The sequence below is a fragment of the Saprolegnia parasitica genome, assembly GCF_000151545.1.
Source record: "Saprolegnia parasitica CBS 223.65 unplaced genomic scaffold supercont2.5, whole genome shotgun sequence".
Lineage (NCBI taxonomy): Eukaryota > Oomycota > Saprolegniomycetes > Saprolegniales > Saprolegniaceae > Saprolegnia > Saprolegnia parasitica.
This window is the reverse complement of record NW_012156399.1, coordinates 1072191-1094001: the sequence shown is the minus strand read 5'-3', so window position 1 is coordinate 1094001 and position 21811 is coordinate 1072191. Positions and strand designations below refer to the sequence as shown.

The 21811-nt window shown below is 60.1% G+C and overlaps 12 protein-coding genes across 12 annotated transcripts; 6 read left to right on the top strand and 6 right to left on the bottom strand.

Moving 5' to 3' along the window:
* Window positions 1–398: 398 nt before the first annotated feature.
* SPRG_22104 (STE/STE11 protein kinase) lies at window positions 399–2014 on the bottom strand (the record flags this gene model as incomplete). Its single annotated transcript, XM_012340896.1, has 13 exons — window positions 399–509; window positions 566–613; window positions 671–748; window positions 799–879; window positions 929–972; window positions 1025–1035; window positions 1085–1191; window positions 1238–1372; window positions 1421–1495; window positions 1540–1639; window positions 1684–1784; window positions 1834–1930; window positions 1974–2014. 13 exons carry the CDS (start codon window positions 2012–2014, stop codon window positions 399–401), a joined length of 1029 nt encoding a protein of 342 aa, XP_012196286.1.
* Window positions 2015–2062: 48 nt separating this feature from the next.
* SPRG_02302 (hypothetical protein) lies at window positions 2063–7261 on the top strand. The gene is made up of 2 exons (XM_012340848.1): window positions 2063–2474; window positions 2528–7261. Exons 1-2 carry the CDS (start codon window positions 2093–2095, stop codon window positions 7255–7257), a joined length of 5112 nt encoding a protein of 1703 aa, XP_012196238.1. The 5' UTR covers window positions 2063–2092; the 3' UTR covers window positions 7258–7261.
* A 586-nt stretch (window positions 7262–7847) lies between these two features.
* Window positions 7848–9830, top strand: SPRG_02301 (hypothetical protein). Its single transcript, XM_012340847.1, has 12 exons — window positions 7848–8107; window positions 8151–8221; window positions 8266–8311; window positions 8363–8439; window positions 8486–8553; window positions 8603–8685; window positions 8733–8806; window positions 8849–8935; window positions 8983–9083; window positions 9124–9214; window positions 9260–9363; window positions 9411–9830. Exons 1-12 carry the CDS (start codon window positions 7879–7881, stop codon window positions 9685–9687), a joined length of 1308 nt encoding a protein of 435 aa, XP_012196237.1. The 5' UTR covers window positions 7848–7878; the 3' UTR covers window positions 9688–9830.
* On the bottom strand, window positions 9705–10792 carry SPRG_02300 (hypothetical protein). Its single transcript, XM_012340846.1, has 5 exons — window positions 10462–10792; window positions 10340–10413; window positions 10154–10286; window positions 9988–10107; window positions 9705–9944 (listed from the first exon to the last, which is right to left on the bottom strand). The coding sequence occupies exons 1-5, from the start codon at window positions 10750–10752 to the stop codon at window positions 9741–9743; spliced, it is 822 nt and encodes a 273-aa protein (XP_012196236.1). The 5' UTR covers window positions 10753–10792; the 3' UTR covers window positions 9705–9740.
* Window positions 10793–11124: 332 nt separating this feature from the next.
* On the top strand, window positions 11125–12385 carry SPRG_02299 (hypothetical protein; the record flags this gene model as incomplete). Its single annotated transcript, XM_012340845.1, has 6 exons — window positions 11125–11232; window positions 11278–11367; window positions 11419–11715; window positions 11764–11862; window positions 11910–12084; window positions 12130–12385. 6 exons carry the CDS (start codon window positions 11125–11127, stop codon window positions 12351–12353), a joined length of 993 nt encoding a protein of 330 aa, XP_012196235.1. The 3' UTR covers window positions 12354–12385.
* On the bottom strand, window positions 12296–12918 carry SPRG_02298 (hypothetical protein; the record flags this gene model as incomplete). Its single annotated transcript, XM_012340844.1, has 1 exon — window positions 12296–12918. One exon carries the CDS (start codon window positions 12916–12918, stop codon window positions 12388–12390), a length of 531 nt encoding a protein of 176 aa, XP_012196234.1. The 3' UTR covers window positions 12296–12387.
* A 210-nt stretch (window positions 12919–13128) lies between these two features.
* SPRG_02297 (hypothetical protein) lies at window positions 13129–14342 on the top strand. The gene has a single exon (XM_012340843.1). It carries the CDS (start codon window positions 13172–13174, stop codon window positions 14288–14290), a length of 1119 nt encoding a protein of 372 aa, XP_012196233.1. The 5' UTR covers window positions 13129–13171; the 3' UTR covers window positions 14291–14342.
* A 21-nt stretch (window positions 14343–14363) lies between these two features.
* On the top strand, window positions 14364–15035 carry SPRG_02296 (hypothetical protein; the record flags this gene model as incomplete). Its single annotated transcript, XM_012340842.1, has 5 exons — window positions 14364–14470; window positions 14518–14561; window positions 14616–14661; window positions 14712–14869; window positions 14924–15035. The coding sequence occupies exons 1-5, from the start codon at window positions 14387–14389 to the stop codon at window positions 15033–15035; spliced, it is 444 nt and encodes a 147-aa protein (XP_012196232.1). The 5' UTR covers window positions 14364–14386.
* A 262-nt stretch (window positions 15036–15297) lies between these two features.
* Window positions 15298–16319, top strand: SPRG_02295 (methionine aminopeptidase). Its single transcript, XM_012340841.1, has 3 exons — window positions 15298–15697; window positions 15750–16131; window positions 16175–16319. Exons 1-3 carry the CDS (start codon window positions 15306–15308, stop codon window positions 16283–16285), a joined length of 885 nt encoding a protein of 294 aa, XP_012196231.1. The 5' UTR covers window positions 15298–15305; the 3' UTR covers window positions 16286–16319.
* Window positions 16320–16453: 134 nt separating this feature from the next.
* On the bottom strand, window positions 16454–18402 carry SPRG_02294 (chaperone dnaK; the record flags this gene model as incomplete). The annotated part of the gene is made up of 2 exons (XM_012340840.1): window positions 16454–17215; window positions 17260–18402. The coding sequence occupies 2 exons, from the start codon at window positions 18400–18402 to the stop codon at window positions 16454–16456; spliced, it is 1905 nt and encodes a 634-aa protein (XP_012196230.1).
* A 282-nt stretch (window positions 18403–18684) lies between these two features.
* Window positions 18685–19165, bottom strand: SPRG_02293 (hypothetical protein; the record flags this gene model as incomplete). The annotated part of the gene is made up of 1 exon (XM_012340839.1): window positions 18685–19165. A coding segment is annotated over exon 1 (342 nt), but the record flags the coding sequence as incomplete, so codon positions are not given.
* Window positions 19166–19177: 12 nt separating this feature from the next.
* SPRG_02292 (hypothetical protein) lies at window positions 19178–20755 on the bottom strand (the record flags this gene model as incomplete). The annotated part of the gene is made up of 3 exons (XM_012340838.1): window positions 19178–19387; window positions 19436–19819; window positions 19868–20755. 3 exons carry the CDS (start codon window positions 20753–20755, stop codon window positions 19178–19180), a joined length of 1482 nt encoding a protein of 493 aa, XP_012196228.1.
* Window positions 20756–21811: the final 1056 nt, after the last annotated feature.

Sequence of the window (21811 nt, the reverse complement as noted above, 5' to 3'; positions counted from 1 at the left end):
ACATGGGTTGCGCGTACGCATCGCGGATTGGCTCGCTATTGACCATTCAAAGACGGTTATTATAGAGTCGCGTGGGGATTGGGCGTCTAAAAAGACGCAACTGCGACCGCGCTGCCTCTCACGATAACGCAGTGGTGCTCAAGGGTACCTATTACATGTACCCCTAGTGGTGTGCACAAGCTGCTCCACTACAAGGTACATCTTCTCGTACCCATCGGAGAGCTCTCAATTTAATGTAATGTAAAAGGTGATTGCTCCGGCGCTGTCTCCTGAAGCCGCTTCATCGTGATGTCGAGTGAGCTGGTGGCGCCAAAGAATTCGGCGTCTTGGTCCGGGGCCATGTGAAAAAAAGCGAACGCTAGCAATTCGTCCGCGCGGGGCCGTTCCCGCGAAGTCATCTACGCCCAGCTGTGTGACTCTTCGGTATTGGAGGAAGTACGCGCCTCGAAACATGCGTCGAGGAACTTGCGCAACATGGGGGAGATGCGGTGAGGAATCGGCGGCTGCGACTAGCCCATACCACATCAATTGAATGAGCCAGGGATAGTGTCCATCGATGACGCACGCTGTTGGCAGCGTTGACGCGGTTGAGGTGCGCCGTGCCGTAGAGCATCTAGACGCAAGAAGCGCCTCCATACTAGTACAAATCTCTCAGATGACATCGCACTACCTCGAGGGCGACGAGGCCGATGCACCAGACGTCGGCCTTGGTGCCGAACGACCGAGCGTCGGCGCGGGTCTCTGGCGGCTACCATGGGCATGGATCAAGAAGCCAGTCGATTCGACCTGCGTTTGAACCCGAAAGACATCGTAGAGGCTGTCTTGAAAGCTGTGGAGGTTGGCGCTGGCCGTGCGCAAGTGCCACCCTGCGTAAAATTCCTATGGCATTTGCATGCCACCGCTTTGAACCAAAGAGTACAGTTGTTACCCCCACTTGGACGCTGCCATCGCGATCAATGTAGATGGATTCGCCTATGACCGACGCTCACACAACGCTCTTGCTGTCGATCGCGCGTCGTCATACCGTGAAGGTCCCTAGGTGACGGCTCACAAGCCTCGCCAACGCGACGAGCAGAGTTCACACCGGTGCACGATACCGACACGGTGTAAATAGACCATGGCCTCGATGACCTGCGATAAGTAGCGCCGTATCGTCGGCTCGCTCATGCGCCCAAACGACGAGAGAATGGTCTACGGCGAAACAGTCGGCATCGCAGAGGCGCTAGAGTCGACGTGCCTTGAGCGACGTGGCTTCGGTCCATGCTTGGTACAGTACGAACGTCTGCTCATAGCACGTGCTGTGGATGTACTGGAGCAGTCGTGGGTGCGAGAAGGTGGCCAAAATGCCAATCGCGTCGCAGAGGGTCTCGACCTGCACCGGACAAGTAGTACTAGTACGCATCGCACACGTTGGGCAAACCATCTCGATCGACTGCAGCTGCGTGCGCTTGACCGTGACGGCGGCGCCGTTCAAAGCGCAGAGGCCTTTGGAGACCTACACCAACTGCCGACGACGACACACGTGCGATCGCGGCGTACCGTATAGACGCCAACGATGCCGATGGGCTTGTCCATCTCCACGTGCAGCTTGTCGCGGCACACGAACGAGAGAAATGCGTTGTAGTGGAAGAATCCATTGCTATCCCCATGGGATCAGTGGACGCAGCACGCATATGGACGCACTGGTCCACGTCGAACATCGCCTCGAGGGCGGGGGACGAGGTCTTGGCGATTTGGAACGCCACGCTGCGCGCGACGTCCATGGGCACATACCCTCGGCGCGTCTGCGTCCAGAAATGAAGTCCAGGAACCTGGCAATACACCGCTATGTACCGGGTCGTGCGGTTCAAAGTATCGATGGAGGAGGTGCGTCTCGAGCGGCTCGGTGCGCTTGGTCGTCGCGAGGTGGAGACGCAGGAGCAGCGTGTCTCTACACTTATGTGTAAGGGCGATGTCTCCGCATCCTAAACGACCGGAGCTTGGTTCGCGCGCCAAACGACTCGGCGGCGCCCATTCGAGCTTGAAACCGACGCTTTGAATCGTCCGTTGAGTGCAACTTGGACGCTCACGTCATCGAATATAGATCGAAGCGATGGCGCCCAGCATCTCCAAGGCCGTGCTCGCCGCCTTTGCGTACCTCGTTCTCACCGTCGGCCTCAGTGTGTGGTATGTGGCTCTCGTGACACCGGCGATGATCAACGACTACTGGTGGCCCGGCTTCAGCGTCGGCGGCGTCCAGACCTTCCTCGGCGACTACTTCAACAGACAAATCAGCATCAGCACCAACGCGAGCTCGCAGCTGCCGCTTGCAAGCCTCCGAGTGCCAAAGGCGTACACGTCGCATCCGACCTTTATCCAGATGAGCCGAGCGCGGCCGCGGTCGCTCCTACTGGCACCGCTCCCACTCGCCACTGTGATCGTGGCGCTGCGAGCCAACAACCTCGATAGCAACATCCGCCTCTTTACGCAGTACTGTTACGTGGACCTGCGCCGGTCTTTTCCATGGCACTCAACGCGCGGCGGCAAGCCAAGTGCGACGCGCAGTACACCGCGAACGCCGCCGTGTACTTGGAGGCGCTCTTGCGCAACACGGATGCGAACGACCTGAACGCGAGTCCGTACATGCTGCCGATGAACGCAACGATCTTCGATCCGCTGGCCGCGCTGCCGGGCGGGAGCAAAGTCATTTCCGACATCTTTCACCGCCGAGAAGACTTGGCCGTCGAGGACGAAGCCGCGACGTGGCGGCAGTTTGGGCTCACGACGTGGCAGTCGCAGGTCACCAACTACTACGAGCAGGGGCTCGTGCAGACGATCTCGATCCAGAACGCGCTTGGCATGACGCAGCGCGTCACCGTGTACGCGGTCCCGAGCCAATTCCGCGGCCTCGCGCTCTGGTCGACGGTGTACGCCTACGCCGGGTTCTGGAACGACCTCTGGACAGGCGACAGCCTCCAGTGCACGCTGCTTTTGGGTGTCGACGCCGCCTCGGATGCTATCAAAGCCAACTGGGAGTACAACATGAACTCTGTCGCGACCTTGACGCCGGTCCTGCGCGTTGTGCATTTGGCGCTGGGGCCGCTCGCCTCGATGGACGTCTTCGTGCTGCCCAAGCCTCGCGCGCTGCTGGCGTACCTCGCCGCCTACGAGGCGCGCCTCAATACCATCAAGGACACGGCGGTCTTCCGCGCCTTGGTCGAGACGACGAGAGTCTATCCCGTGCCGCCAAGCTGGACCGGAGGCTACATCTACTATACCGGCAGTCCCATGTGCTTCTCCGCACCCGCGCACGCACTGCCGCAGGAGCCCATGGGGTTTTACGACACGTGCGACGGTGCCGCGCCACTTAGCGTTTCGCTCGAGAGCCGCAGCGTCCTCTTCGCCCTTTCTCTGCTGCCTGCCATGTCACCTGCCGCCATCGCCGCGCTCTGCGGGTCACCGAGCACGTGCGCCCGCGTGCTTGAGCCGGCGGTCGCAGCGGCTGCTCAGCTACCCATCGCAAGCGGCACCAGTGCGGTCTGGGAAGCGCTGAAAGCAACGCACGTGAGCGTCTACCAGTTTGCCGCCAACGGCACCGACCCGATCCTGCTGCACCAAGCGCTCGCCGATGCTAGTCCGTGGGGCTTCTTCGGGCTCGTGATGCTCTACGAATGGCTCTACGGCCGCCGCGAGGTGTACGTCGTGTCGGGCGACGTCGGCGCGATCACCACCATCACGCGGCGCTACGCGACGGCCCCGCTCGAGGCCAACGCGCTGGAGCTGCCCCAACAAGCGTGCGTCTACATGTGGTACCTCACGCTGTACGCGTCTTTGGTCGTCGCCGCTGTGAGCGTCCTCGTGCTCACGTTTGGCTGGACGCAGCGCAAGCAAGTCTCGCCCTTGGACCTCTTGCATGCCAACCGCCTCATAGGCTGCGTCTGGGTCGGTCGACCCTTCCTCCTCGTGCGAGGACTCACGGCGCTGGTGCTTTTGAGCACCAGCAGCGTCCGCTTCGTCGACGACGCGTCCCTACCCGGCAACGAGTCGGGCTTTCAAGACGCGCCGCGCTCGCTCGTAAGCACGATGATCATTGCGAGCGAGGCGACGTGGATGACATACGTCGTGGTCGACTTCGGCTTGCCACTGCTGCGAACTTTCGGTCACGTTCGGTCGTACGGCCCTCTCAGCGCCTTCTTGGCGTGGACGTGCATGGTGCTATGGGAGGCGATTTCGCCGTTCGAAGCCAGCGTCGTTGTCGCACCCGACTGCACGCAAAACCGGCTCGGGCTGCAGGTCACGTGCGCCATTGGCAGTGTCGCGATCGGGTCTCTTCCGCGCCTACTCGCTCTCCTCGGCATCAATATGGGCTGCATCCCGGCGGCGATGGCCGTCCAGCGCCTCTGCACCGGGCCGACGGCACGCGTGCACCGCGCGTGGCGGCCGCATGTGCTCGTGCCCGCGGCCGCCGAGGTGTTTTTGAGCAAAGTGCACTCGGAGTTGTGGCACGACGACGTCGTCACAAGCGTCTTGTCGGGGCTCGTACCCTGTGGCGGCGGCGTGCGCCTCGACCTCAAGCTCTGGTGCGTCCTGCGCTTCGACACACTACGCGCGACGTATGGGCCGATCCTACCCTTCGCGTCGTTGTCGGTGCCGCTGCTGTCGATGCGCCGCTTCTACGTCCGGGCGCTCGGAGGCTTTGCCTACGTGGTGTTTTCGATTATTGGCAGCTACACGTACATTTATGTCTCGGAGACTGCGATGACCAACGACTTTTGGTGGGCCTCCTTCAACGCGACGGGCCACCAGACGTACTTGACCAACTGGTTCAACCGGCAGCTGCAGTTCACCGGTGCATTGGACGCCGTCGAGCTGGCGGCGCCGCAGTTTAGCGACAACGCGCACAGCTACAATGCGACGTCGCCGCTCGCGTCGGCGCCGCTCGTGGTCTACGCCTCGTCGCTTCAGAGCCACGTCAACTCGCTCGCGGGTGTCATTGCCGGTCTTCGCCGCATGAACCCGTGCCTCATCGCGTACATCTCGACGAGCTACTGCTACGTGGACTTCAACAGGGCGTACGAGCTCGGTGCGACTGCAGCGCGCCAAGACGCGTGCGCGCGGCATACTGCGAACGGCGCCGTGTACCTCGAGTCGGTTCTGCGCAACGTTCTCGACTGGACGCGCTGGCAGCATTGCTATGGCTCGAGCCTCGAGACGGGAGTCTTCTCGTACCTGGCCTCGACAACCCGCGGGCAAGCGTGGGTCCGAGAAGTGCGGGCCGACAACAAGTTGTCGCTGGCGATGGAAGAGGCCTACTGGCGGCGCATGGGCATCGCCGTCTTTGCGACCGAGTGGCAAAACTACAAGACGCTGGGCGTGATCGAAACGATTGCGATCGAGAACGCGCTCGGGATGCAGTACCCGCTGACGCTCAAGCGCTCCAACGGCACTCTCCACACGTCGGTGCAGTCGAGCTTCAAGATGCACTGGACGCTCGCCAATGACCTCTACATCATCTCTAGCAATGCATCTCACACCGTCGGGAGCTCGTTGGTTCGACAGAGTCCTCAGTTCCTGTACCGCAACACGACCCCCGAAGCGCTTCTCATCGCCAACGGGACACTGCCAGCGCCAATGGACCCGGGATTCTCCCTCCTCCGCGATCGCCTTGGGCCCTTTGGCACCATCACGATGCAGCGGGTCGCGCCGCCCCGCGAGCTCCTCGCGTGGTACAAGGCCTCGACCGAAGCCCTCATGGCACATTTCGTCGCCGATGTTGCGACGGCTACAGCGTACCGGGAGATCGCTGCCGGCCTCCAAGGCAGTCCGATACCCTTAAAGTGGGTCGGTGCAGAGTATGTCGGCGGCGACGTCACGTGCCCGACAATGCCATCCCCCGCCACGCTCAACCTCCTCGAGTTCTTTACGGCCGCGGGCGCGTGCACGCTTGGCGTCTCCAACTCGGTCGTCGCATCGAGCTCGATGGTGGTGCTGGCGCTGCTCGCGGCAGACTTTCCGACGCCAGCCGCCATCTGCGCCGCCGAGACCGTCAACGTCGCGTCCTGCCCCGACAGCTACGCGGCGCGCCTCTCGTTTGTCCGCAGCTCGGTGCCAACGACGCTTGTCGCCGCCGTGCAGTCGCCCGCAGCTCGGATCCAAGCGCAGCTCGCGGGCCAAGTGCAGCTCGTGCAATTTCTTCGCGACAGGCGCACCAACCGAACGGTGCTGTTGCAAGAAAGCCTCTTGTCGTCGGCTTCGTTTGCCTTTCATAGCTGGCTCTTCCTCTTCGAGTGGGTGCACGGCGTGCGCGAGGTCGTGTCGTTCGTTGGCGATACCGGCGAAGCACTCACAATTCTCTCTGGCCGCAACACCATCTCGACGCAAGCCGTGAACGGCATGGAAGTCCCAGTCAACGTCTCGCACTACTGCCGGCGTCTCCTCCTCTTCATCACCTTTATCCTCGCCACCGTCGCGATGCTCGTCGTTGTCTACGCCTTGCGCGCCCGCGGGGCCATCGAGGGACTCAACATGTTTTGTATCAACCGCGTCGCCGGCCTCGTCTGGATCGGACGACCGCTGCTGCTGCTGCGCGGCACCACCGCCATCTGCCTCCTCTCGACCGCAACGCTCGACCTCACCCAAGTCGTGGGCTTTTACGCGTTTGCGCCGTCAACGCCGGCGTGGTACACGACCATCATGGCGTCCGGAGAGATCACGTGGCTCGTCTTCATCCTCAACGACGCCTTCTCGCTCGTTACCAAGCAGCACACGGCGCGCTATGGCATGGAGGCCAGCCTCGGTGTCTGGGCCGGCCTCGCGATTGGGACGTTTCTGCTTCCCGTGCGACCACTCGTCACGCTCGCTCGCGCGTGTGACGTCTCGGCCGTCGACTTTCAGGTCGAGTGTCGCAGCGGCGTCGTCGCGATCGGCCGCATGCGGCGCTTTGCGGGCATCGTCGGCGGCACGACCGCCACCGTCGTTCTCGTGTACCTCCTCGAGCGATGGCTGCGACCCCGCGCAGCTTCGGCGCCGGCGCACTCGCACCTGCTCTACGCGACGGCCAAGTACCACTACGCGACGGACGGCTGGATCGTCGACGGTGTCTACTACGTTGACCGCGCCTCCGCCGTCCTCACCGGTCTCCTCTCGTTCGAGTGGCGACGCACCATGTACATCCTCGACATCAAGACGTGGCGGCAGTACGCGATCGATGTCTCGGACGCGCGGGACGGAGCGAGGCCCTTCCCGTACTTGGCGCAGGCTATCCCCATGAAGCTCTGACCTCGCTCCTGCTTGCATCTTGACGAATCAAAAAGTGTTGTTTGCGCACTTCGTACCCAACAGCTTACGTCGTGAAGACACTGTCCGCGTCGGCACGAGCGCGGGTAGATGGCATATACAACACCTCAACCAAGGTGCTCAGCCGAGCGATACCCGAAGACGACACCTTCTCTCGTCATTTCTTATGTTCGTATATACCATTTCAAACACGCAAAAGCTCACTCGGTGAGCGTGGGCACTCGAACTCGCCTCGAGTAGATTGGGGAAAAGGATAGTGCCATCATAGTCCTAGCGCAGCTCTCGCTCAGCCTCGATTTAGGCCAAGCACGTTCGATGTAGGCCAGTGCACGGTCAGTCGCTACTTCAAAGCCACGTCGCTAAGATCTGGTAGCTCCTCGGCAACGACCCTTAACATGTCGTTTGCCCACGGTGATCTAGCATGGTGATCTCGTATCAATGTATCAGGAAGATCGCAAGACATCCGGATATCACGGAGGTCTGCCGTTTGGTATCCGGACGCGATCTTGCGGTATACAACGTGCAAGTGCAATTTGGCGGTCGTTTCGGCGCATCGGTTTTCGAGGCCATTTGTGGATTTCCAGCGACGACGACGACGCCCCTATGATCAGCGGGCTCTTCCTCATCTCGCAGAAGGGCGAAGTCGTGCTCAACCGACTCTACCGCGACGACGTGAGCCGCCGGGCGGCCGACGCCTTCCGCCTCCAGGTCATCGCCGCCAAGGAGACCGGGTCGCTCCCGCCCATCAAGTCGATCGACGGCTGCTCGTTCCTCTACACGCGCCACGAGAATCTGTACCTCGTCGCGGTCTCCCGGGCCAACATCAACATCGGTGCGAACCGTGCGGCAACATGGCGTCATATCATGCGGTGTAGCGCTCGTGTTCCAGTTCCTCACCAACCTCAATGGCATCTTCCAAGACTACATGGGCAAAAAGTACAACGAGGTAACGATACATGCGAGGCTCGCCCCGCCTCATGCATCGCGCAGGAAAGCATCCGCAACAACTTTACGCTCGTGTACGAGCTCCTCGACGGTACGACGAGGCCATGTCACTACATTGCCGACGTCAACAAACCCATGGTAGAGACGATGGACTATGGATACCCGCAAAACTGCTCGTCGGACGTGCTCAAGATGTACATCAACCTCGGCTCCATGTCGGTGCGTCCTAGTCGACCTCATTTCGCCGCTCATCTTAAGAGCGTAGGCGGACGCCGCCACGTCGACGGCGCAGCCCGGCCAGTTGACGTCGCAAATCACCGGTGCCATCGACTGGTGCGTCATGCAATATGCTGCAAACACGACGCATCGTTGAGCTACGTAGGCGTCGTGAGGGCATCAAGTACAAGCGCAACGAAGTGTACTTGGATGTCTTTGAGAGCGTCAACCTCCTCATGTCCTCGAACGGTCCATCTGTCAAGCCATCGCTGCGCCATCTTATAGTACGTGTTTAGGCGCCGTGCTTCGCAACGAAGTCGTCGGCCAAGTCGTTATGAAGACGATGCTCACAGGCATGCCAGAGTGCAAGGTGCGTTCGATATACTCTCCTGGACGCTGAGATTTCCGCTAGCTCGGCCTCAACGACAAGCTCACGATGCAAAAGGGCGACGCGGCGCCAAAGGCCGCGGGCCAAAAGCGCGCCCAGAAGGAAGTCGAGGTCGGCCGCTTCCTCATTCGTAAGGGAATCGCTTAACTCGCGTGTAGATTGATGACTGCACGTTCCACCGCTGCGTGCGCCTTGGCAAGTTTGACGCTGACCGCACGATCACGTTTGTGCCGCCGGACGGCGAGTTTGAGCTCATGAAGTACGCTTCTTCTGGAGAGGGCTAGTCTAAGGTCGTCTAGGTACCGTGTCACGGAGAACATCAACTTGCCCTTCAAGATCATGCCGGCGTACCAAGAAGGCTCGTCGACGCGCATGGCCGTCTCGCTCAAGGCGCGTCATCCAAGAGGCGTCTACGGAGGACTCACAGTTCTGTAGATTGCAGCGACGTTTAGCGCGCGCCTCTTTGCGACGAACCTCGTCATCAAGATCCCCGTGCCGCAAAACACGGCGCGCTGCAAGATCACCGTGCCCATCGGAACGTACGTGTGTCGATGCATTGATGATACATTGATACAATCCACTCTAGCGCCAAGCACGCGCCCGAGCACCATGCAATCGTGTGGAAGATCCGCAAGTTCCAGGGCACGCTGGAGCGCATGCTGGACGCCGAGGTCGAGATCATGAAGGGTACGAAGGAGAAGTCGTGGTCGCGGCCCCCGATCCAGGTCGAGTTCCAAGTGCCCATGTTCACGGCGTCGGGCCTCCACGTGCGCTTCCTCAAGGTGTTTGAGAAGAGCTCGTACCAGACGACCAAGTGGGTTCGCTACGTCACGCGTGCGGGCCAGTACCAGCTGCGCATCTAGTCCATACGACATGCGCGCGCGGAATACCAAGCGTCTTCATACTTATGTCTTATCTACCGGCGCTTGTACTCGCACGCCTTCATCTCGATCTGGACGTTGGCCTTGGGCGTCCGCTTCGTCTTGAGAAACTCAAACGTCACAAACATCTTGTTGGACTCGTCCTTGTGCTTGAGGTCGAAGCCGAGGTCCGTCATCTTCTTGACAAAGCCCGGAATCCCGAGCGACGGCGTCTCCATGCGGCTCTTGACCTCGGCGATCTATCGCTGCTGCGTGAATCCCATACCACCAAGATGTTGGTACCTTCATGACGCCGTTGGGCTTGAGCACACGGCGACCTTCCAAGAGGTACTCGACCAGCGTCGTGCCCATGAGCGCCAAGCAGTAGACAGCAACGTCCACCGACTCGTCTGGCAACGGCACCTACCACCGCAAATCAGTACTCTGGTTAGAACACGAGGGTTCGCACGTTGGCGATGTTGCAGGCCGTGACCGCCGGGTTGCGCGAGACGAGGTCGAACGAGTGCACCGTGTTGGGCACAGACGCGGCGAGGCGCGCGTCGCCGCAGCCAAAGTCGGCGACCACCGCCTTCGGGTGCGCCCTAGCCGACGTCCGAGTGAGCCTTCGCATGCAAGCTGGATGCAATATCCATACTTGACGTAGTTGATGAACGTATCGAGCGGGTTCAGCGGCCACTTCTCGGCCATCTCCCGGAAGCCCTCGTGGTACTAATGCGCACAAGTCGATCAAGCGACATGCGCACGAGAATGACGCACCGTGTCGAAGAGCTCGGGCTCGGCCTGGAACTCTTCAAAGGCCTCGCCGCCCGTCGTCGTGTAGAGCTGCTCGTTGAGCATGCGGAACTTGCCGCCCTCCAAGCGGCGCTTCATCTGCTCCTGCATGGCCGAGAGGCCGGCCTTCTTGCCGCCCTTGGCGGCTGCGACGACCACCTGCGTGGCCTTGGCGGCGTTCTTCTTGGCGCCGCCCTTGGCAGCCTTCTTGGAGATCTTGGTCGAGCCGCGCACGGACGAGTCGCGCTGCTTCTTCTGGTTCTTGGACTTGGTCATCGCGCTTCGTCTTGTTACCAGTCCTTTCCTCGGCTGCGCCTCGCCGTTTTTGATTGGTCAAAACACGTTACGAAAGCCGTGGTTCCCAGGCATCGATTGGACGAAAAACAGAGACAGGTGCGCTTTCCACCTAGGTCCAGGTGCGGTTTCTAAAAATAGATCCGCCACATGACAAGGCTAGACACACGCAACGCTACGCCGAGCGCCCTCGACACCAGCGCAGGGCTTGCGGACATTGGCGACTCCAGCACCGTTGAAGTATGCGTAGGTGCATACACCGAGGCAAATAAACGTCTTTTGTAGGGTACATTGCCCTGCACGCCTGGTCGGCGTGTAAAAGTTGCGTGCAACTAGTGCATTGTCATTGCCGCCATGGACCGAACCACCGAGCAGTTGCGCTCCAAGCATGTTCGGACGCTGGAGCTGCTGCAGAAGACGCTGGATGAGAACGCCGAGATGAAGAAGACGTTGTCGCAAAAGGTATGGTACAGCTTCACCGCGCTAGCATCATCGTACCACGTCCAGGCATTCCCTCTCTCGATGGGGCAGGGGGTCGACCTCTCCAAGCGCGTCTTGGAGCTTGAAAACGAGATTGAGCGCCTCCAACGCTCGCCCGTAGCATATATTCAAGCTCTGCTGCGCGCCTGTTCCAGTCTCCTATCGTAGGCGGTGGCGACCGATAGCACCACCAAGGTCGCGACCCTCGAGGCCCGCGTGCACGAGCTCGAGGCCGCCAACTACAACCTCGAGTTCAATCTCAGTGCCACGCAGCGGCTCGTCACCGACGTCACGCGCGAGCGCGACGAGCTCCAAGCGGCGGTGGCAGCCAATGTCGCCAAGGCCGACGCCCGCAGCAACCAAGATGCGGACACGATTGCCAAGGCGCTGGATGCCCACGCCCATGCCGAGGGCGAGTGCCTCCGCATGGCCGACACGATCGAGAAGCTGACGAAGAGGGAAGGGGTGCGTACTAGATCCTGCTGCATTGCACCTTAATTCACATGCAAGTAGACATTTCTAGAGCAGATTGAAGCCCTTAGAGCGCAAAAGCTGGCATTTGAGAACGAGCATGCGGCGCTGTACCGTACCCTTGAGGAAAAAGAGCGCCAGGTGCGATGGCGCAACGCTACAGTGCACGCTAGTGACACGCTGCACAGATGGATCGCGTCGTGCAGGAGCTGCACGAGGCGCGAGCCGAGATCAACCAGCTCCGGGAGTCGCCGAAAGTCGACCAAACCCAAAGCATCAAGGTTGAGGTTACACCGGCGATCAGCCAAGAGGCGCTGGACAGTGCAATGCGGCCCACGTTAGCGCGCAACAAGCAGCTCCTGCGTACACGCTGTGTCTCAAATGCTCCGTCCTACTACGTTCTGATAGGCGACAATCAGCAGCTGCGCGACCACGTCGAGTCGCTGCAGGCGGAGCTCGCGCAGTACCAGAGCCGACTGAGCTCGACAACCACCTTTGCCGCGCACATCGACCTCAAGAAGGAAAACTATCTGTTGCGCCAACAGGTGGAAGAGATGCAAGCGCTGCAGAAGAAGTTCCTCGGCACTGCCAAGAAGCAGACGTTCCAATTCAACAACCAGCGAGGCGTGTGATGCTATTTGCATGGACGTCGAGAGTATACCGATATTAGCAGAGCGACGCGTGCTCGGCCTTGTGTTTCTTGGCTTTTTTGGCCTTCTTTGCCGCCTTCTTGTAGAAGAGCTGGGCCGCACAGGGTGGGCATACACGGAGCTTGACGAGACACTCCTTCTTGGCGCCTTGCTCGACGTACGCGAAGAGCACTTCGTAGCTCTTGAGCTCCTCGGTCGCGTCGCAGCGCTTGTTGCCGCAGATAAACTGGCCCTTGCCGCGCACAACCTCGGCCTCTGTTCGCCAGCGCAGGCCAACCTTACCTTCGGTATATCGGCTGAAGTCGCCGAGCGCATACTCTTTATAGAGCTTCTGGTAGTAGCGCACAGCCATGCGCACGCGCCAGTCGGTGGCGCCGGTGACAGCGTCGGTCTCGTCGTCGCGTAGGAACTGGTGCTGCGATCGCAGCGCCGCCTCTTCTTCGGTCACCAGCACAGCGCCCGACGAGGACCACGTCGTGTAGTCGGCCATCATGGCTTCGTGCTCGAGGCGGCTCACATCCTCGGCCGGTCGCTTGCGCTTCGACATGGGAGCGATCGTAATTGTGGCACTTGCCATTTATACTTGAAATTCGGCATATATATACCGGTTAACCGACTGTTTTCGGCAGAGAATGCCGAATGAGACTCTCTAACGCGTGAGATGCCGCGAATAGATCTTGCGTGGTTGAAGCCCACAACCTTGAAGACTCGATGGGTCAAACCTCTAGAAGTAAATATCGCCATTTACTGGTGATCTTGTCATTCCCCAAGCTTGCCGCAAGCCAACCAACCTCTTGACGATGAGCGCCCCCGCTGACTTTACGCCCGAAGCCAAGACCGCTTGGGAGAAGAGCTCGGACTTTGCCAACTACTTCTGCACCTATGGCTTCATCTACCACCAGAAGCAGATGCTCACGGACCACTTGCGCATGCAGCGGTACCGCGAAGCGATCTTCGAGAACATCGACTCGTTCAAGGACAAGGTCGTGCTCGACGTGGGCACGGGCAGCGGTATCTTGTCGATCTGGGCCGCGCAGGCCGGCGCCCGCAAGGTGTACGCCGTCGAAGCCACGGACATGGCTGTGCAAGCACGCGCTGTGATCGCTGCCAACAAGCAGGACCACATCATCACGGTCATCCAGTCCAAGGTTGAAGACATCCAGCTCCCGGAGCAGGTCGACATCATCATCTCGGAGTGGATGGGCTACTTCCTCCTCCGCGAGTCCATGTTCGACTCGGTCATCGTCGCCCGCGACCGCTGGCTCAAGCCGGGCGGTGCCTTGTACCCGTCGCACGCTCAGATGTACATTGCGCCCTTGGGCCTCGAGCAGACGGCGCTCAAGCGCTTCAGCGAGTTCTCGAGCGCGATGGACGACTGGACCATGTTCGTCTCGGAGACCAAGGAGCAGTGGGGCGTCGACTACTCGTGCCTCGGCAACGCGTTCCGCAAGGAGCAGGAGCTCTACTCGCTCTACACCTCGCAGTGGCTCGAGCTCAACCCGAGCGACGTCATTGGCGAAGAAGTCACGATCAAGTCGCTCGACTTGAACAAGTGCACGATCGAGGACGTTGCGTCCGTCTTCTCGGAGTTTTCGTTCACGATCGGCAGCACGACGCGCTTTGGCGCGATTGGCGGCTGGTTCGACGTCGACTTCAAGGGCTCCAAGGAGAACCCGGCGCACACGCCCGTGACGCTCACGACGTCGCCGTTCGTCGAGCCGACGCACTGGGGCCAGCAGGCCTTTGCGCTCTGCCCGCCCACGCAGGTCTGCGCCGGCGACGTCATCCGTGGCACGATCGCTGTCGTGCGCCGCAACGACAACCAGCGCCTCATGAACGTCAAGTTCGACTACGCCATCGAGCACGTCGGCGACAACCGCAAGCCCGCGCTCCAGTCGATCGTCTTCCAGGTCGAGTAAAAACGCGTCGACGAGTATAAATTTTAAAGAGAAATTAATTGCTGCTTCGGTAGTTTTTGAAAAAGATCGCAACCCAGATTTCAATCATTCCGAGATATGGACCTCGAAGCGCTCGTCGTGGCCGAGCAGCTCCTGCACTTTAGTCATCCGCTGATGACGACGCCGCTTGACGCAACGGCGGTACGTCCCAAGTCGCGCACGGGTGGTCTCATGCGGCCTCTCAATAGAACGTCGGCGACTGGGACAAGTGCGAAGCGTCGGCTATGACCTTGTAGGCGTCACGACCAACGGCCAGCCCTCCTGACGTGTCTGTGCGTACTAGTAGCAAACACGAGATCGTGCGGCCAGCCACACCGCCGTGGGCGGCTGCGGTACGTGTGCGCTACCACGTTGCTGCAACGACGTCTCACAGACGGACTAGAAGGTGACAGGCGGCGTGCTCGCCGACAACGGAGTTCGCACGACGTCGTGCGGCGCTGAACGTCTCATCTCGACTTGCGTAGATCAACTCGTGCCTCCACGTGCCCCCAAGGAGCTCTTGCGCCAGCACCAGACACGATTTCGCCGGGTTCGAAAAAGGTACATAAGGAAGTGCCGCCACAACCTCGCCACGACGACGCCTGCTTTCTCTAGGTGGCACGTGTGGCATCTCGACAAGCTCAAGCGCCTTAGCCGCTTCCTCCCATCGCAGCGACGTCCTCGGCGCCGGAAGCACGCGTTGAAGCCATCGCCCAAATCTCCATAATCTTATCGACTTATCCTATTTGGTCGGCGCTGGGCGGTCGCCATTCCCAATCTTCCCGTCGCACCCGCCTTTGATTGGTCATTTTCCACGAATCAGACAAGAGTGTTTACCTGTGCGCCGTGAGATTGGACAAAAGTCAACTGCGTTTGATTGGTCAAAATACCACACGTGCGTTGTTCGAGAGGCCACCACGGGCCTCGAAGCACCCAATGAGAGGGCTCTGGATGTGGATTTTTGGGATTGGTCAAAACTCGCAGTTTGCAATCTGCCATGTTCCGCCAGCTTCAGCGCCACGCCCGCGCCTTCGCGACCCGCGCGGCCGTCGAGAAGGGCGTCGTGTCGCCGGTGCGCAGCATCCCCGCGCACATCCAGCGGCCGCCGTACGCCGCGTCGGGCGAGATGCCACCGTTCACGCGCTACATCCCGATCCTGGACAAGGACCAGCAGCTGCGCCTCCGCGACGCGTGCGCACTCGCCAAGGACATCTTGGCCTACGCTGGCAGCCTCGTCGAGGTCGGCCAGACCACCGAAGAGATCGATCGCCAAGTGCACGAAGAGGTGCTCCGCCGCAACGCGTACCCTTCGCCGATGAACTATGGTCACTTTCCCAAGTCCATCTGCACGTCTGTGAACGAGGTCGTCGTGCATGGCATTCCCGACAGGTACACTATACCTCTACCGAGCTGCCTTGACGCGACTCAATGGGGCTCATAGTCGCGCGCTCCTTGATGGCGATATCGTCAACCTCGACATTTCCGTGTACCTCAACGGCTTCCACGGCGACACGTCGGCGACGTTCCTCGTCGGCACCGTCGACGACGCCGGCAAGAAGCTCGTCGCCACGACGCAGCAAGCGCTCCTCGAGGCGATCGAGCTCTGCAAGCCGGGCGTGCCCTTCTCGGCCATTGGCGCCCACATCCACAACCTGAGCAAGGCCGAGGGGTTCTCGGTCGTGCACGAGTTTTGCGGCCACGGCATTGGCCAGCAGTTCCACACGCTGCCCTTCATTTTGCACTACCCCAACACGGAGCGTGGCGAGATGCTGCCGGGCATGGCCTTTACGATCGAGCCCGCGCTTTGCGAAGGCTCCAACGAGGTCCCATGGCTGCGACTCTCTCCAACACTAATACGTCGACTAGATTGTCTACTGGGACGACGACTGGACCGTCTCGACGGCCGACGAAGGACGCTCGGTGCAGTTCGAGCACACGATCCTTATCACCGACTCGGGCGCCGACATTCTCACGTAATCCTCTTCCTCAGCAATAAGATTTTTGATTCCGCAATTTCTCGACCTCTCTTTAATCAATAGTATCATGGCAGCTAGCTGAGAGCGGCGTACCAGGCTCGTCGCTACAATGGCGCCGACAGTCTATACATCCTTCTCTATTGCTGCACTTTAAAAATCGACTACGTGTTTAGGGCTTCTTGTCCTTGAACTCGGCGTCGTGGACGTCCTCCTTCTTCTCCTCCTCCGAGGCGGCGCCGTCAGCGTTGCCCTGCTTGTAGATGGCCTCGCCAATCTTCATGCTGGCCTTCTGCATGTCCTCGAGGGCAGCCTTGATCGTGGCAGCGTCGTCCTTCTCAATGGCGTCGCGGACAGCCTGCATCGAGGCCTTGACCGATTCGACGAGGGCAGCGTCGAGCTTCGACTCGTGCTCCGAGAGCGTCTTCTCGGCGTTGTAGACGAGCGAGTCGGCTTCGTTCTTGACTTCAATGAGCTCCTTGCGCTTGGCATCGGCCTCGGCGTTGAGCTCGGCCTCACGGACCATGCGCTCAATCTCGTCCTCCGAGAGGCCGCCCGACGACTGGATGACAATCGACTGCTCCTTGCCCGTGGCCTTGTCGCGGGCCGAGACGTTCACGATGCCGTTGGCGTCAATGTCGAAGCTGACTTCGATCTGGGGGATACCGCGCGGGGCCGGCGGGATGTTCTGGAGGTCGAAGTTGCCGAGCGACTTGTTGTCAGCGGCCATTTCACGCTCGCCCTGGAGGACCTTGATGCCGACCTGCGTCTGGTTGTCCGACGCCGTCGAGAAGACCTGCGACTTCTTGGTCGGGATCGTCGTGTTGCGGGGAATGAGCTTGGTGAAGACACCGCCAAGCGTCTCAATGCCGAGCGAGAGCGGCGTGACATCGAGGAGCAAGATGTCCTTGACGTCACCGCGGAGCACACCGCCCTGGATGGCGGCGCCCATGGCGACGACCTCATCGGGGTTCACACCCTTCGAGGGCGCTTGCCAAAGAAGTCTTCGACCGACTGCTGCACCTTGGGCATGCGCGACATGCCACCGACCAAGATGACCTCGTTGATCTCCTCCTTCGAGACGCCAGCGTCCTTGACGCACTTCTTGCACGGGTTCAAGGTGCGCTCGATGAGGTGGCCGACAAGCTTCTCAAACTGGGCGCGCGTGATCTTGATGTTCAAGTGCTTAGGGCCCGTGGCATCGGCCGTGATGAACGGAAGCGAGACGTCCGTCTGGGCAAGACCATCAAGCTCACGCTTGGCCTTCTCGGCAGCTTCGCGGAGGCGCTGCATGGCAAGGACATCACCGCTGAGGTCGATGCCCGACTCGCGCTTGAACTCGCCGACGAGGAAGCGGAGGAGCTCCTCATCGAAATCCTCACCGCCCAAAAGCGTGTCACCGTTGGTCGACTTGACCTCAAAGACACCGCCCGAGATTTCAAGGATGGAGACATCGAAGGTACCACCACCCAAATCAAAGACAGCGATGACCTTGCCGTCGGCCTTGTCCATACCGTAGGCCAAGGCAGCGGCCGTGGGCTCGTTGATAATACGGAGCACGTCAAGGCCGGCAATCTTGCCCGCGTCCTTAGTGGCCTGGCGCTGCGAGTCGTTGAAGTAGGCAGGGACCGTGACGACCGCCTGCGTGATCGTCTTGCCGAGGAAGCCGTCGGCCGTCTCCTTCATCTTGGTGAGGACCATCGAGCCGATCTGCGAGGGCGAGTACTTCTGGCCCTGGGCCTCGACCCAGGCGTCCTGGCCGTTGGTGCCGGCGACGATGTTGTACGAGACGACCTTGGAGACTTCCTGCGTTTCCTTGTCGCTGAACTTGCGGCCAATGAGGCGCTTGACGGCGTAGAGCGTGTTGGTGGGGTTGGTGACGGCCTGGCGCTTGGCGGGCATGCCCACGAGGCGCTCGCCGTTCTCGAGGATCGCGACCACCGACGGCGTCGTGCGCGAGCCCTCCGAGTTCTCAATGACACGCGGGCTCTTGCCCTCCATGACGGCGACGCACGAGTTGGTCGTGCCGAGATCGATGCCGATGACCTCGTTGCCCGAGGCGGCCGAGAAGGCGCGGCTGGCGCGGGCGGGCTTGAGCACCTTGCTGGTCGTGCGCAACATGATGGCGGCTTCTATTTGGGGCAAATGGAAAAGTGAACTGTGGTTGCGGTTGGCCGACCGCGTACATTGCGGACGAGGTACAGTACATTCCGTCCATTCCACTATACAAACACAGAGCTAAAACGCGGCCACGTAGAATGTACGATGTACGGATTCGTAGACTCCACGCCAGTGAAACCAACCGGCCAATCACACGGGGGGTGGTTACGTATCCGGACGACCGGATACACGCCGAAACGCCGTCTCGAATGTTCGTCAGGGATCTTTCCTTGCCGGCCGCCCAGTCGGCAATTGCCCGTGGAAGGTTCGAGAGCGACCGCGACGACGTGGGACGCCATTGCCCCGGAAGCGCTGCCATGACCATGGTGACCTGCAAGCAAGGACCGAGTACATGGAGGAAGCGAGGTACCGACGACGTCATGGAGGAAGGAAGTCCATGGAAGATCACCCGAGGACCAACGTCGCAGGAAGATGCGCTCGGTGAAGACGATGCTGGGAGCCACGACCCACGGACGAAGCCTGCGATGGTCTTGGTAGGATATGCATAGAGCCTATCTGCAAGGAGGATGCGAGGTATGACGGTGGCATGGGCGGCCTCGGCAGCGACTTGAAGCTGGGCCACCATGTGTCGCAGACAGCACAGTATCTTGCATGTGACGCCATGCGATCTGCAAGCCAAAGCGCTGGGAGGTCAAGGATGCTCGTCAAGGCCTCTGGAACACACATAGCACGACCCGTATATGAAGAAGTCTGGTGGCGTATACACGTCGAGCGCCTAACGGTACCCGACGTACGGGTCCTCTTGGTCTGGGAACGCTTCGCGGCTCTCGCGGTACGCGATCGCGAGCGCTTGCTCGGCGACCTCGAGCTTGGCGCGTTTCTTGGAGGGACCGCGGGCCGTCGCGACGCATCGCCCGTTGAGAACGCCCGAGACGACAAAGTCGCTGGCGTCGCGCTTGGACAAGTCTTCGACCGTGTACTCAAACTACCATCGTACATATCAGCATCCACTCGGACGACGGCTGCGACGTACGTGCATCTTGCCCTGCGCCGTGTACTGGTTCAGGAGCATGTTGGGCGCCTGCATCGCGTCGTTGGGCGTGGGGTAGATGGCGCAGGTGTACGTCTTCTCGACGACCGGCGTGGCGCCTCCGTCAAGCGGCGGGTCCAACGACCATGTGTGCAGGATGTGGGGGTGCGTCGCGAGGAAGGCCTTGTCGTCGTCGTGAAGTGTCCCCGTCGACGCCCGGTGCTGCCACATCTGTAGCACCGCTGCCTTGGCCGCGTTCTCCTTGGCTTCTTGCTTGCTGAGCCCCTCGCCGACACCAAGCACATCCTCGTTCTGCGTGAGGTTCTTCATTGTGCACTGGAATCGCTGCGGCGGCCCTTCCGTGATCTTGATCGACTCGATGCCAAGCTACGAGCCTCGTCATTGAATAGACGGAAGGAGAGCAGACCGATGTACCGTCACGCGCGACCGCTGCACAAACTCATTCAGGCGGCTGATGGCGCCGAGTGTGGCGTGGGGCTGCGGCAGTGCGACGAAGCGCGTCACAGAGGCCACGCGCTCGGCGTCTCGCTTGGCTGCCTCCTCCTTGGCGAGCAAGTCAGCTTCGGCGCGCTTCCGCAAGAGGGCTTGGTCGGCCTCGAGCTGGCTGCGAACCTTGGCTTCGATGGCCGGAATCTCGGCTTGCAGTTGCAGAAGCGCGCGATCATTTGGGTTCAACGTGATGGCGTGCTGGAGAGCGTCGAGCGCATCGTTGAAGCACTTTTCGTGCACGTGGAACTTGGCGAGGCAGTACCAAGCCTTCGCATGGTCCTTGGTCACGGCCAGCGCGGCGTGGGCATAGTCCCGCACGAGGTGCCAATGCTGCACCTTGACCGCGCAGACGGCTACGTTGGCGCAACACGCCACGTACAAGTCGCAGAGGCCGTCGCTCATCGCGATGTGGGGCTTGACCTTGTCGGCAATTGTCTTGTACTTGGACATGGCGTTCGCAAACTCCTTGCGGGCAAAGCGCTCCTTGGCGAGCGTCTTCTCCGCCTCAGCGGCTTCCAAGAGCTCATTCATGTCGATGCTCTCGCGCTGCTCAAGGAGCGCATCGGCGAAGAACTGATTGAACTTGGAGTGGGCCGCCGTTGGCGCTGCGGCAGGCGGCTCGGCCGACGCTTCGACGCGGCCAAGCACCTCGCGCGTCTTCGGGTCCCAGATCCAGTCTTCGAAAGACCGCGAGGTGTCGCGGAGGAAGGTGAGGAGGAGTTCTTGGACCGGCTGGAGATGCACGACGTTGCGCAGGAGCTTCTGCGTCGGCTTGTCCAAGCCGCGAAGCGCAGTCACGAGGCTTGCGTCCATGTTGCAGTCTGCGAGCAGTCCGGTTGCGCTCTTGAAATAGTGTAAAGCCGAAGAGGATGCGTTTGAAGTAGAGATGCCCATCGCTTCTGCTAGGCAGAGCTCCGTCACCTTCATCTGTACACAGCAGGTACCGGGGACACTGCTCAATGCCCTGCATGGATGGAGGTACTATCGGAATGCTCTCCGAGAGCGCTGCGGTCGCGTGGGCATTAAACCCATTTTTGTTGTTTAACCTGCAGCAAATATAGTACACTATTTCATGTATGTTTTGAGCGAATTTACCGGATTCCAGACACGAATTACGGATACGTGACCGTGGTCATGGACTTTCGCGCCAACGAGCCAAAGTGTCGGTCCAAGGACATGCTGGCGCCATTCTCTCCAGCTTGGACTTGATCGTTAGGCGCCCGTTTGACGAGTAATACAGTACCGGCCTGATCTCTGCCACGCTGACCCAAGTCGTCTACCATCCAAGGCGCTCGAGCAGTGCGATGTGTCCAATGAAATCTCAGCGGCTACCATACCGGTACCTCGCAGATGGTCACGCGTGTGGTAGCGGCAGGACTGTGTCGTCGCGAGCTGCTGTCTGCGCACATGCACAGGATTGTCCGCTTCTTCGTCTGTAAAGTATTTTAATGTTCCGGATGATCCATCGTCACCTAGGGGTAGCCGATCTATCCGATGTGTATCGTAATAATTTTAAAGCAAAAGGCCGATGGTACCGTGGTTTTTTTTCGATACAGAGAAAATAAATCCGTGTGGGAAGAAGATGATAACCGCATGAGACAGGATGAGACGGGATATTAACCTTTAATTCTCATGAAACAAACTCACTTAGTTATGTTACAGGTTAATCTCCCCGAGGGTACAATAACTATTCGAGCCAGGTTGTTAACGGATTGAGGGTGTTTATGAGACCGCTTAAATATCGAAAAGAAGGATATCCCCAAGCTTGGAAGAAGGATTTCCAGCAAGCTTGGTAGGGAAGCTACCGGTAATTCGCTTGCACTGTAACCGCTGTGAATGAAACGAATGCGATGCGCGTGTACTAAAACA

What these genes read in the sequence shown, in the direction of transcription:
- SPRG_02302 (XM_012340848.1), top strand. Translation starts at nt 2,093, where the DNA reads ATGGCGCCCAGCATCTCCAAGGCCGTGCTCGCCGCCTTTGCGTACCTC. An exon ending in CCGCCTCTTTACGCAGTACT is followed by an intron (nt 2,475 to 2,527) that starts GTTACGTGGACC and finishes CGCGGCGGCAAG; the next exon opens with CCAAGTGCGACGCGCAGTAC.
- SPRG_02301 (XM_012340847.1), top strand. Translation starts at nt 7,879, where the DNA reads ATGATCAGCGGGCTCTTCCTCATCTCGCAGAAGGGCGAAGTCGTGCTC. An exon ending in TGGGCAAAAAGTACAACGAG is followed by an intron (nt 8,222 to 8,265) that starts GTAACGATACAT and finishes TGCATCGCGCAG; the next exon opens with GAAAGCATCCGCAACAACTT. An exon ending in ATCACCGGTGCCATCGACTG is followed by an intron (nt 8,554 to 8,602) that starts GTGCGTCATGCA and finishes TGAGCTACGTAG; the next exon opens with GCGTCGTGAGGGCATCAAGT.
- SPRG_02300 (XM_012340846.1), bottom strand. Translation starts at nt 10,752, where the DNA reads ATGACCAAGTCCAAGAACCAGAAGAAGCAGCGCGACTCGTCCGTGCGC. An exon ending in ACGTTCATCAACTACGTCAA is followed by an intron (nt 10,287 to 10,339) that starts GTATGGATATTG and finishes GACGTCGGCTAG; the next exon opens with GGCGCACCCGAAGGCGGTGG. An exon ending in AGCCCAACGGCGTCATGAAG is followed by an intron (nt 9,945 to 9,987) that starts GTACCAACATCT and finishes CAGCAGCGATAG; the next exon opens with ATCGCCGAGGTCAAGAGCCG.
- SPRG_02297 (XM_012340843.1), top strand. Translation starts at nt 13,172, where the DNA reads ATGAGCGCCCCCGCTGACTTTACGCCCGAAGCCAAGACCGCTTGGGAG.
- SPRG_02295 (XM_012340841.1), top strand. Translation starts at nt 15,306, where the DNA reads ATGTTCCGCCAGCTTCAGCGCCACGCCCGCGCCTTCGCGACCCGCGCG. An exon ending in GTGCATGGCATTCCCGACAG is followed by an intron (nt 15,698 to 15,749) that starts GTACACTATACC and finishes TGGGGCTCATAG; the next exon opens with TCGCGCGCTCCTTGATGGCG. An exon ending in TTTGCGAAGGCTCCAACGAG is followed by an intron (nt 16,132 to 16,174) that starts GTCCCATGGCTG and finishes TACGTCGACTAG; the next exon opens with ATTGTCTACTGGGACGACGA.